The sequence below is a fragment of the Furipterus horrens genome, unplaced genomic scaffold (assembly GCF_987537825.1).
Source record: "Furipterus horrens unplaced genomic scaffold, mFurHor1.1.pri manual_scaffold_11, whole genome shotgun sequence".
NCBI lineage: Eukaryota > Metazoa > Chordata > Mammalia > Chiroptera > Furipteridae > Furipterus > Furipterus horrens.
Window position 1 is genome coordinate 81,864,731 of NW_028327181.1, and position 11,687 is coordinate 81,876,417.

The 11,687-nt window shown below is 50.1% G+C and overlaps 1 protein-coding gene across 1 annotated transcript in view; it reads left to right on the forward strand.

Moving 5' to 3' along the window:
• NMT1 (N-myristoyltransferase 1) overlaps positions 1-10,854 on the forward strand; it is a 30,326-nt gene extending 19,472 nt beyond the window's left edge. Inside the window, exons 4-12 of the mRNA XM_090291542.1 lie at positions 1,777-1,895; positions 2,453-2,544; positions 3,426-3,542; positions 4,349-4,519; positions 5,375-5,483; positions 7,703-7,873; positions 8,484-8,651; positions 9,687-9,824; positions 10,471-10,854. Coding sequence (XP_090147668.1) covers positions 1,777-1,895; positions 2,453-2,544; positions 3,426-3,542; positions 4,349-4,519; positions 5,375-5,483; positions 7,703-7,873; positions 8,484-8,651; positions 9,687-9,824; positions 10,471-10,491 — 1,106 coding nt within the window. The 3' untranslated portion in view covers positions 10,492-10,854. The remainder of the gene's footprint in view (positions 1-1,776; positions 1,896-2,452; positions 2,545-3,425; positions 3,543-4,348; positions 4,520-5,374; positions 5,484-7,702; positions 7,874-8,483; positions 8,652-9,686; positions 9,825-10,470) is intronic.
• Positions 10,855-11,687: the final 833 nt, after the last annotated feature.

Sequence of the window (11,687 nt, forward strand, 5' to 3'; positions counted from 1 at the left end):
TAATGCCATGTTGTTTTGTGCAGTAACGTGCTGTGTAGGCCTGTAGCTTAGTAACTATAGGCCATGCCATAGAGCCTAGGTGTGTAGTAGGCTGGGCCATGTAGGTTTGTCTGATTGCACTCTATGATGTTTGCACAATGATGAAATCACCTAATGACGCATTTCTCAGAATATATCCTCATCATTAAGTGGTGGGTGACTGTACGGTGGGGAAGACCACAGGTATCTTCTTCATGGAAATCATTTAGGAAAATAATAAAAAAAGATTCTGAAGTTAAATGTATTTTGGGTAAGGTATAAATTCAATATCAGACAGGGAAGATAGACTAGCCCCTAGATAAGATGAGAGTATAAATCCTTGATATTTTCCAAGGGTCTAGTCCTTGGCTTTGTAGGCTCAAAATTGTTTACATGGCAGTCAATTGGAAGTGGATTGACTTATATTAAACTAATTTGATTTATGAATAAATCTAAAGATTAGTTTCTAAACTAAGGAAGAAGTCACTCCTCTCTCAAACAAACCTTTTGGGGAGCCAAATTGTAAATAGGTAGCCAGCTGCTTCCCTGCTGTGTATCACCATTGTTGCCTGTAGTCTCATTTCTTAAATAGTCCCCAGAAGGGGATCTTGTCTTTTCCTCGCTGTATTCCAGTGCACAATGTCTGCTGCACCTTGGTGATCTGGAAATGCCGTTGGGTGGAAGAGTTAGATGATTAGTGCTGCTGGCATTGTCCTCAGCTCATAGCCACAGGTTGCCGTTTCTACTTCATCTGCCCCCACAGATCTGTTCCTGGGAGGGTCTAGAGCTACCTGTTACACATTAGAACGATGTATTTGGGCCAGGAGTCTGAAAGTCAGTAAAAGCATGAATTGAGTGTCTATAATGTTGTGCAATGTCCTATGTTAGGAGCAAACATTGTACTGAGTGGGTCCTTTTTGAAGGCTCAATTTTCAAAATGTACTAAACATTGCATTCTTCCAAGTGTAAATATAAGTGAGCTCTGAAGTATAGAAACTAAATAACTCCTTTGGGCAATATTAAGTGGTTGATTTGTCCAGCATTTATCAAATGAGTCTAGTTTGGCTGTGGGTGGGAATTGGGGCTGTATCTTCTGAGTACTCCCTGGCACTCCCCACGTACTTCACGGAAGAGTGGTGTCTGTCCAGGGTGAGGATGTGTCAGAGCCTAACTTCCCAGCAGCATGGCATGGACTCAGTGGTTCAGCCTGAAGGCGCTCACAGGACTCTGTAAACACTGAGGGCCCAAGTTGGCGGCAACAGTTAACTGGCCCACATTGCTAAAAGCTAAGGCTGGCAGGGCCAAGACCCATCCTGGCGCCTAGATGCCATCATCTGGTTCAGGAATGGGCCCAGGACATCGTTGTTGTTGTTGACACAAAAGCAGCCTTGTTGCAACTGCTTATAAATCCATCTAGGTCGATGGGCTAGGGCCATGGCAGCACTCTTTGCACCAACCAGAAGGCAGGAAGCCAAATGAGTCAGTCGTCGTTTAGTAACCAGAGGAAGATGTAAAAGGATTTCCAAAAAACCAGCCACCTTGGATCCCAGTGATTGTTCTGAAGTTTTGCCATGAATTGACCCTCAGTTAGGGGCAAAGGGTAGCTGGAGAGATGGTCTACAGTTGCCAAGCACAGAGTGTTATTCAGGTGGGGGGCTCCTGGGGACAGTAGGAATTTGTTCTGATTGATTTTTGAGCTGAGCTCCTTCCTTCCCCTAGGAGGTGGGGGATAAGACTCATGGCTATGCTCTCTTTTAGGAGAAGTGGTAAACACCCATGGCCCCGTGGAGCCAGACAAAGACAACATCCGCCAGGAGCCCTACACCCTGCCCCAGGGTTTCATCTGGGATGCCTTGGACCTGGGGGACCGTGGTGTGGTGAGTAGGCCCGGGCAGGACACAGGTGTGGATGGGGCAGCACTTTCACAGGGAGCCCTGCAGTCATTCAGAAACAGCTTCTTCTCAAGCCTTCTTCAAGGACTGTCTTAAGAGCTGAGCCAAAAAGGTCTGAGCTGAACCCCCACATCAGTTGCCTCTGGGGCCTGGCCAAGACTTCACAGAAGTAGCACTTGGCTTCTCTGGCAAGTTGAGAGTTAACCTCTATAGCTCCTCAAGGTGGATGCCCTTTTTTCATGCTTTCATTTTTCTTGTTCATCCATTCATTCATTCTTAATGAGTGAGTGGTTCGTTGGTGAGTGACATTCTTGGTCTTCTGCCACTTTATGTACTTCAGTATGCCGTTCTCCCCCTTGGTGGCTCAGTTTTCTGGTACAACTAGAGTGCTCATTCTAAGAGTCCCTGGTATGGAAAGGATTTATGAGATTAAACAGTTTTTGGTAGTTTGCCTTGTCCTTCTGCAAACTTGGAGCCCCAGGATATTAGAGTTGGCCCCTGTCTGGCAGAATACCTCTAAGGCAGCACCTATTTCTCTACAGCTAAAAGAATTATACACCCTCCTGAATGAGAATTATGTGGAAGATGATGACAACATGTTTCGATTTGATTATTCCCCGGAATTTCTTTTATGGTGAGTTGTAAGGGCTTTCTTATGGCTCTCCGCCAAGACAGAGAACAGAATCACCACAGGGCATCAGAAATTTTATCCCCACTGAGCCAACCTTTGAATGGCTAGTTAGTGTGTAATTTCTGATTTTCTGCCTCTGAAGGAGCCTTGCTCCCAGTGGAGCTTAGAATTGAAACCTCATTTAAGATAGAATGATTGGGTGAGGGAGACTTTGTGGAATTGTTACCCAGAAGAAAAGATCATCTGTTGTATGATGACTTTATGTAAGAAGGGAAGGAGAGATGAAAGCAACTAAGAATTTTTTTTTTTTTTTAATTGAAAGAGAAGAGCATACTCCAGTTCCTGAGTATGCTCGGTTGTATGAAAATGGCCTTGCCTGGCCGAGCCATCTGTCATCCTGGGCCACGTTTAGTATCCAGGAAGGTGGAGGCATGAGGCTGAAATGTAGGAGGAGTGAAAGGAAGAGCGGGCAAGCAGGAATAGGCAAGTGATGGGACCCAGAGGGCAGATGGAGACCAGTGCTCCAGAGGCTCCACAATTGGCTCCCAGCCACAGGACCCACTGAACTCAGAGCCAAGGAGGCCAGTCCTCTGGCTTAAGCTGTCAGACTGAGTGAGCATAAAGAAATTGGATTGGATATAAAACCTCAGTATGTTGGCCTTAGATGGGGTAGGTAAGAAGGCCATGAAGGCTAAGCATCAAGCAGGGGCGATGGCTCAGTTCCATTTGTGTCCAAGAGGGCTTGTCCCTCAAGAGAATTTAGGTGCTAACCCCCAGGGAGGTGGTAGCAGGAGGTTAGAACCACTCTCAGCTGTGGGTCCCAAACAGCCTGCCTCGCCCCCACTGGCAAGCAACACCGCAGCCGCAGCTCCTGTCTCTTCCAGGGCACTCCGGCCACCTGGCTGGCTCCCTCAGTGGCACTGTGGGGTTCGAGTGGTCTCAAGTCGGAAACTGGTTGGGTTCATCAGCGCCATCCCAGCGAACATCCACATCTATGACACGTAAGCACCAGCACCATCTCCCAACTCCCACATCCCCGCCGTCTTGCTCAGTCTGGGAGAGAGGGAAGAGAAACGGGTACCCATACCTTCCATAAAGGAAAAAGGGAAGGTCCCATGAAGGGAGGGAACTCAGGCCCTGGGTATAGAAATTCATAGTAAGAACCACCTGTTTTACTCTGAATTATTGCTAATTCTCTTGTCTGGGACCTGGACTGGAAGAGGGCCATCCTGAGAGCCAGTACACTACCTGAGCCACGAGCTCAGTGTTTGCACTTGCACCAGTCACATGTGGATGCACTTGAGCAGCTTCAGCAATAGGCAGGAGCCAGTGTGACTCATTTAGATCGTCCCAGGGCCTTTGAGCTCTGCTCTTCATTTTCCCGGGAAACGTCAGAACCACCTGCCACCGTCTTCTGTGCTTTTAGGCCGTGGATTCTTGTTGGTGTCAAAACCCTTGCAATCCTTGAATAACCCTTGACTTTGTGAATTTCCCTGTCTGCTAAAGGTGGGACTTCCCCAGACTGTCACTGCAGATTCATCAGGGAGATGCTGGCAGTGCCTTCAAATAAGCAGTTTGCTTGAGTCCCACTTAACCTTTGGAAGTAGAGTCTGTGTTGAGGAGACAGCGGCTTCTTGTCTGGTGGAGCAGAGCAGCGGGAAGGAGTCCAAGTACTGACTGCTGAGTGCAGGTGGTGGCAGAACACGTGCCTGTGCTGAAGGCCCCCGTCCCTGCAGGGGTGGTGGCACATATTTGAAGGGATTGTCTTACCTGTTAAAAGTCTTGTCACTCTTCTCTCCCTCTTTAGAGAAAAGAAGATGGTGGAGATCAACTTTCTGTGTGTCCACAAGAAGCTGCGCTCCAAGAGGGTGGCTCCAGTCCTGATCCGTGAGATAACCCGGCGGGTTCACCTGGAGGGCATTTTCCAAGCTGTTTACACTGCCGGAGTGGTGTTACCAAAGCCTGTGGGCACCTGCAGGTAACACTGTCTTCCCGCAAGGCCCTCTAAGTGCTGGCCTGTCTGCTCTGGTTGAGGAGCTGTATCCCTGGCAGTCACAGCTCTGCCTCAGCCCAGTGCTTGCCCGAGAGAGCATCTTGCTTCTGCAGTGTCTGATAAGAGGGGTTGTGGGTCCCCACAGGAGCCAGGTAGAGAGCATGGAGGAGTGCAGGAGTTTGTAGGAACAGCAGACTGGAAAGTGCGTGCTCTGTCCAAAGGGGTTACCCATTCTCAGCTCCTTTTCATTCCTGCCATTTGGAAATAAGGGGTCAGTCTGCCAGGGTTTTGTTGTAGTTTTTAAGGATAAGCCCAAATCTGGGTTTTTATGATGAATGTCCAAAAATTTTAAATGGTTGGCTCAATTTTGTTTTGAATATTGTGTGGGCCAAAGAGAGCATGCCTGATCCCTGTGTGAGCCAAGGAGAACCTTTGACTCAGAAAATTCTTTAAAACAATCACAGTCTGTACCTCAAGAACTTCGAAAGTAAAAAACACCTGACAAATGCTGTAGACGAGGGAGGAGAAAGGTAAACACTTATAAAGAACTATAACTCTTTTCCATTGACTTGATTCCAGGATTGGGAAGTGCTCTTCCCAGACAACTACTGTAACAGGAGTTGCTTTTGAAATTGAGGAATAAAAATAAGGAGGAAGGAAATCCAGGAAGAGCTCTGGCAGCTCTGCATTCTCTGCAGGGTTGGAAAGCTGGGCACGGCTGCTGGCTCAAGAGACGTGTCTCTCGTGCCACCTGCTGGCCATCTGGGAATCTCCATGCCATCGTCCTTTTAATGGCACTTGCTAGAATCCTCTGAAGACAGTACATTTATGTCCCCACAGGTACTGGCATCGGTCCCTAAACCCACGGAAGCTGATTGAAGTGAAGTTCTCCCACCTGAGCAGAAATATGACCATGCAGCGTACCATGAAGCTCTACCGACTTCCAGAGGCCAGTGGTGCCCCGGGGCAGGGGGCAGGAGAGGGGCTGAGGAGAGCCTGGTCCGCGGCAGGAAAGGAGCAAGGCTTCGAGTGGGGGCAGGGGGCAGAAAACAGATTCAACCCGTATTTTCCAAATTTATAGACTTTCCATTTCCTTTGTTTCTATTTCTTTTAGCAAAGGTATTTATTTTAGTTTGAGTTACTCAGTTCTCCTACGCCTGCATCTGGGCTAGCTTTCCTGTCATCTATTGATAGGCTCAGAGGACTCCTCTTTTCTGCACTTGTAGCCTAAGTGAGGCTAAACAGAAAGATGAATCCACCCACTGAACTGCGGTACATCCCAGAGCCCAGTGCAAATAAGCCATAGAGTTTCTGCTGCTCCCTCTGCCAAGTCAGGTAAAGGATGGATAACCTGGGCTTGTGAGGGAAGCTCAGGTTTCTGACTCCAGTACCCCCATCCAAGCTTTGCCATTGAAGGACTGGGCGCCTGGAGTGAGCTGTTTTCTATTCTGGGCTTCAGTTTGCCTAGTTTCCCAACAAAACACATGTTCCATGTTCTCCAGCTGTGCCTGGCTTCAGGATCCTAATGGGTCTTCAGATCACTTCTGTTCCCCCCGAGCTCTTCCTGGCAGTGTCACTCAGTTACTGGGCACCTTCCTATCAGAGGGCTGCCTGCCTGGACTCAGCAGCCACCCAACTGGATTAATCACCCTGGGAACAAGCTAATCCACCAGTGGATTGGGGTCATTAGTGTCCCATTTTGAGGGACCGCTGCAGCACAATTAGTGCCTCAATAAAAGCAGATTTAAGGGGCCAGATGGGTGTCTTCTTTCCCTTACTTTGACTACTTTTCCCTGGTTTCTAGGCAGGCAGAGAGTGTTCTTAAAGTGTGTAGCAACCAAAGAATGTCTGTGGGTCTCTCCACCTGTGGGTGAAGAACCCCAGCATAGCTGCATTTTCAGTCCAGGATTTGAGGCTTCGTTGTGGGAGCTGCCGTGTAGGAACAAGTCAGTGAGTGTTCCCTAGATTAGCAAGGAATCTTGGCAGCGAGAGGTCCTAGGATTGCTGTTTTGAAAGCAATTCCTGCACTGGGAAGCAGTTACCTCAGGCAGTGACTGAGGTATAGAGACTATAACACTGCCCTGTTTTCAGATTTGGCTGACCTCACCCTTGCAGATTGAGTCTTTGTGGATATTCTCTCAGCCCCAGTATTTACTTCAGAGCATCCCACAGCTTTGTTCCACTGAAACATTGTTTTAAGAAAAAGCAGCTGTGGGGTGGGATTCTGATTTGAGATTAAATTCTAGGAGTTTGATGTTTTCCTTCTGAATTTAACTTGCACGACTACCCTATTGGGGGACTACTTGTGCGGTGGGGTCCACGTGGACACAGTGAGCACCCAGTGCGGGTTTGCTGGGCCGGGGGCTCCAGGGTGCCTGAGCTGGGAGCCTGTGAGGTGCTCTAAGCTCATAGGTGAGGGAGCAGTGTAGGACGAGACTGGCTCCAGTCCAGTGGGAGAAGAGTGGAAGGGATCAGAGAAGAGGAGCGAGAAAGGCTTCGCTGAAGCCCAGGAGTAGCAGTGGGATGGGCCTACCCCGGCACATCCACCGGTGGTCAGGGTTTCTCTCCACCTTGGCCGTTCACATTTTGGGCTGGGTGATTCTTTGTCACAGGGACTATCCTGGGCATATAGGGTGTTTTAACAGCATCCCTGGCTTCTACCCACCAGGTACCAGTAGCACATCTTGTGATAACCAGAAGTGTCTTCCAGTATTAGCAAATGTCCTCTGGGGGCGGGGGTACAGAACTGCCTCCTGAGAACCACTGGGCTGGAGGGACAGAAGGTGCAGTCAGAACAGCCAGCTGGTCCAGGGTTGGAAGGGCTTGTGCTCTGTGTTGAGGAGTTTGGAACAGGAGAGGGGTGTGGTGTGGTTCTTAGGAAGATGGCCTGAGCTGTATGGGTAAGAGGTTAAAGCAGTAGCCTTAACTAGGAGGGAAAGGGCCAAAAGACACTGGAGAAGCAGGCCCTGTGCCTGAGTGGATATGGACATGGGAGAGAGGGAGTTGCCAAGGGTGACCAAGGAGTCTGTTTTGAGGGCTGGGGTGGATATATCTAGGGTCGGGTAAGAAGGAAGACAATGTGAAGTTTCTGGTGCCTATAAGACCTGGAAAGAGCCAAGCTTCTCACAACCAGCACCACATCTGAGGTTGTCTTTGTCTTCCTTCCAGTCTCCTAAGACACCTGGACTGCGACCAATGGAAAAAAAGGACATTCCAGTAGTGCATCAGCTCCTCACCAGGTACCTGAAGCAGTTTCACCTCACGCCAGTCATGAGCCCAGAGGAGGTGGAGCACTGGTTCTACCCCCAGGAGAATATCATTGACACTTTTGTGGTGGAGGTGAGTGGGGAGCAATAGTTCAGACCTCTGATCATTCACGGAGAGCCGTCCTCCTTAAATGGCTCGGTTTCCTGGGCTCAGTGACTAAAGAACCAACTGGCAGTGGGCACCCTACACTTCCTTGGCCATCCAATTTGGGCTTCCCTAAAGACAGGAAGTGGTATTTTGCATTTGTTGAAGTGTTACCCTCTGGACTTGGTGCGAGCCCTTCTCCCTCCCCCCACCCCTAATCCCCATTGGTGATCGAGAGAACTGAGCCCCTGTTGGTCAGGTGAGCCTGCAGTCCCTGCCTGTCCTGGCTTGAGGTGGTGCTGGCCAAGCATCTGGGACAGAGTTTGGGGGAATGTGAGCTGCAAGATGTCCCTGGCAATGTGCAGGCCAGGAAGGAAAGCTGACAGATTCAGCCCACAGCCTGGCCTGGATTTTCCTCCTGGCTCTGTCCTCAAGTGCCCCGGCCAGTATATTTTCTCCTCCCTGAATATCCTGTTTCAGTTTCCACCCATTCTTTTAGGGGGGCACCTATGGGTGGTGTGCGAGCAAGAGGAAACAGTTTGTTCCCAGACTGCAGGATTCCTGTGCATGTGTGACATTGCTTTTGTCTTTCCTTCAGAATGCAAACGGTGAGGTGACAGACTTTCTGAGCTTTTATACGCTTCCCTCCACCATCATGAACCATCCAACCCACAAGAGTCTAAAGGCTGCTTATTCTTTCTACAATGTTCACACCCAGACCCCTCTTCTAGACCTCATGAGCGATGCCCTTGTTCTCGCCAAAATGGTGAGGAGCAGATCGGAGGGAGGGTCAGGAGACCCGTGGGGCAGTGGCAGTGGAGTGGTGGCGAGCATAGCTCAGGGAGGCAGCTGCCATGGGCTGGGTGCTGCGAGCCTTCCAGGCCCCTCCTGCTCCACTCAGGGAGGACACAGCAGTTTTCAGTAGCAAAAACTAGGAGGGAGCAAGGGGCATCCGCGTGGAGTGAAGGCATTGAACTCCTCCTGATTTATTTCAGTGAGTTTCGTTCTCACGGGAGGCGCTGCCAAGGAGCCTGAATAGCCAGGCCTGCTCGGGGAGGAAAGGGGTTCTTCTTACGACTTCCCCAGCGTGGGAATGGGGAGATTGGTCTCTGTCGTGGTGAGTCATTGGAGCTGCTGACTGTAGAGCATGGGGGGTGGGGCCCAGGCTTCTTTTATACCCATGAGATCATCTTCAGTCAGTCCTTCATTATGGGTTCTGCCTAGAGTGAGCCCAGCCCCCTGTGGGCCAGCTGGATGGTGGGCCTTCTGGTCCGTGCCCTGGGGGCACTTCAGATCAAGGAGGTGAGATGTAGGAAGCATCTTCACCACAGTCTCACAGCAGCATATAAGGTGCCAGGAAATCCCAGGGTGTACACCAAAGGCCTAAGAGTTGGGGTGTCCAGGGAGTGAGGGAGCAATCCAAGTGCTGAGAGGAGCAGCTTCTCCAAGAAAGGGGTTCAGGGCTTGGTCTGCAGAGAGGGCTGTGGAAGTTACTAGAGTGTTTCAGGGAGATTCAACAAGGAACAATGGGAGCAGTGGCCTGGACACCGAGTACGCAGGTGTGCTTGGTGGGACTCTGAGGAGAGGCTAGGTAGGGTGGCCTCAGAGTGTTCTGAGAGCCTCCACTAGCGTATGGGTGCTGGCTGGAGTTGGGATTAATGTGGAAGCAACCAGAGCTTCAGAAGGAAGCTTGCTCTCGAGGCTGCCTGTAGAATGGTTTTGATAGGATAGAAAAGGGCAGGAAGGTGCAGCAGCTTTTACCTCTCTTCACCTGTTTTTCTTGCTCCCTGCTGCTGTGCAGAAAGGGTTTGACGTGTTCAATGCACTGGATCTCATGGAGAACAAAACCTTCTTGGAGAAGCTCAAGTTTGGCATAGGGGACGGCAACCTGCAGTATTATCTCTACAATTGGAAATGCCCTAGCATGGGCGCAGAGAAGGTATGTAAGCACCTGGACTCACGCAGGTCAGGGAGCTGGTGGAGCAAAGACAGGGCCATGGGTCGGGGATCCAGCATCAGTCTGGGCCCTTATTAACTGGTGTGTCGCCGCCTGAAAGGTCCCCTCCCTCTGAGGACCAGACTAGCAGCATCAGTGTTGCCTTTTTTAGCAGCTGGTGTGAGTGAGGGAGGGTGGCAGAGGGGGTGGGCTCCAGAGCCACAGAGCCATGAAGCTGAGTTGCCCATGGTTAGCCAGAAAGTTTAGAGTTGGAGGGTTGAGGATTTTTTTTCCTGTGCTGGGCTGCTGCCCTTATCCCAGCATGACCTCCCTCCGCCCTTCCTCCACCAACTCCAAAGGGCAGCCCAGGACCATGGGTGGGGTCAGCAGTTGCAAAATAACTGACAGCTGGAGGGAGGCCTGGTGACCAGTGTTCCTTAAGATGCTGCAGTTGCTCTCCTTAAAGGGGGTGATAAACGTACGAAGCTGTGAGCAGAGGCTGAGCGGGAGCTTCGGCTCGCTGTGCGTGTGCTCACACAGCCCGTTGGCTCCCTGTGGCTCAGGCGTTGGCACCAGGTCTGAGTGGGGAAGTGGGAGAGGCTTCGAACTACTGTCACTCAACTCTGCCTCTCCCCATTGGCTCTCCTAGGTTGGGCTGGTGTTACAGTAACCAGTTGCCAGTGAGATTCTGGATAAAGCCACTGAGAATTCAAACCAGGAAATGGAACCCCACCACTTGTTGGTCCAATTTTCACAAACGTGAGAATCCCTGGCAAAGGGAAGAGAAGCGAACTGGCTTTCCCAAACAGCCACTGAATTTGACACTTGTATTGTGTGATGGCGCAGGCTGCGTGATGCCACCTCTGGCTGTGTCTCTGGTCTCCCTGTTTTCCAGTTAATCACATCCTTATGCAGCTGTGATCAAGGGAATGTAACTGCTGAAAACTAGCTCGTGATTGGCATATTATGGAGTTAACGGGTGAATAATAAAAGTATATATATATTATATATATATATAAATATTTTAAATATCTTTCATGTTCCAAATGTACAAGGATGTTTGGTCTGTAATGAAAAACTGAATCCAGGTCATTCCTCAAAATGAGAATCAAGGACAGTGCCAGACATGCACATTGGTACAGTGAAGTATTTCCTTTGGAAAGGAGGCACTGACTTTTCTTGGGGGATCAGGAGAAAGAGGACATGTGGAATTTTATCCAGTCCCCCTTCTGAATCGGCTGGAATGATTGGCTTTGAGAAGGCGGGGTAAGGCGGAGGGATGGTGCCAAGCTCTAAGGAGGGCTCAGATCTCACAGGGTGGAGTCCTAGATGGGACCCACCCTACTCGGAGGCTTTCCTGCAGGCCCTGGGTGTTTGCTGCATTCGGAAACTGGGCAGCAGTGATGATCTGTGGAAGAAAATTTCATTAATTGAGTCCGTTCTTTCATCCTCTTGGCCCGCTCCATGTTGGAAGTTATCCTGCCAACTCTTTAGCCAGCTGTTGCCAATCTTACAGACACGAGTACCCTGTGAGACTGTTTTTCCACTCCCGTGGATGACTGGCAGTTTGAAGGGGACCTTTGACTTCCTTGTAGCATTTGAGACCTTGTGGAGACCATGTCAGTGCACTCCCTGTTTAGCTCATCTTAGAGCAAAGAGCCAGCACCCTGATGCCCCTGGGGCTGGCTGGGCAAGGATGGGGTGGGGCTGATTCCCAGGCCCCTTGAGCCACCAGTCCCTGGCCTGTGCCTTCCTTCCATCTCTTGTGCTCCTTTCCAAGACACAACAGTGTTCAAGGAATGGCAAGGAGCGATGGTCAGATGCCAGTCTGGACTTGGCAACAGAAATGATTTCCTGTCGCTGTTG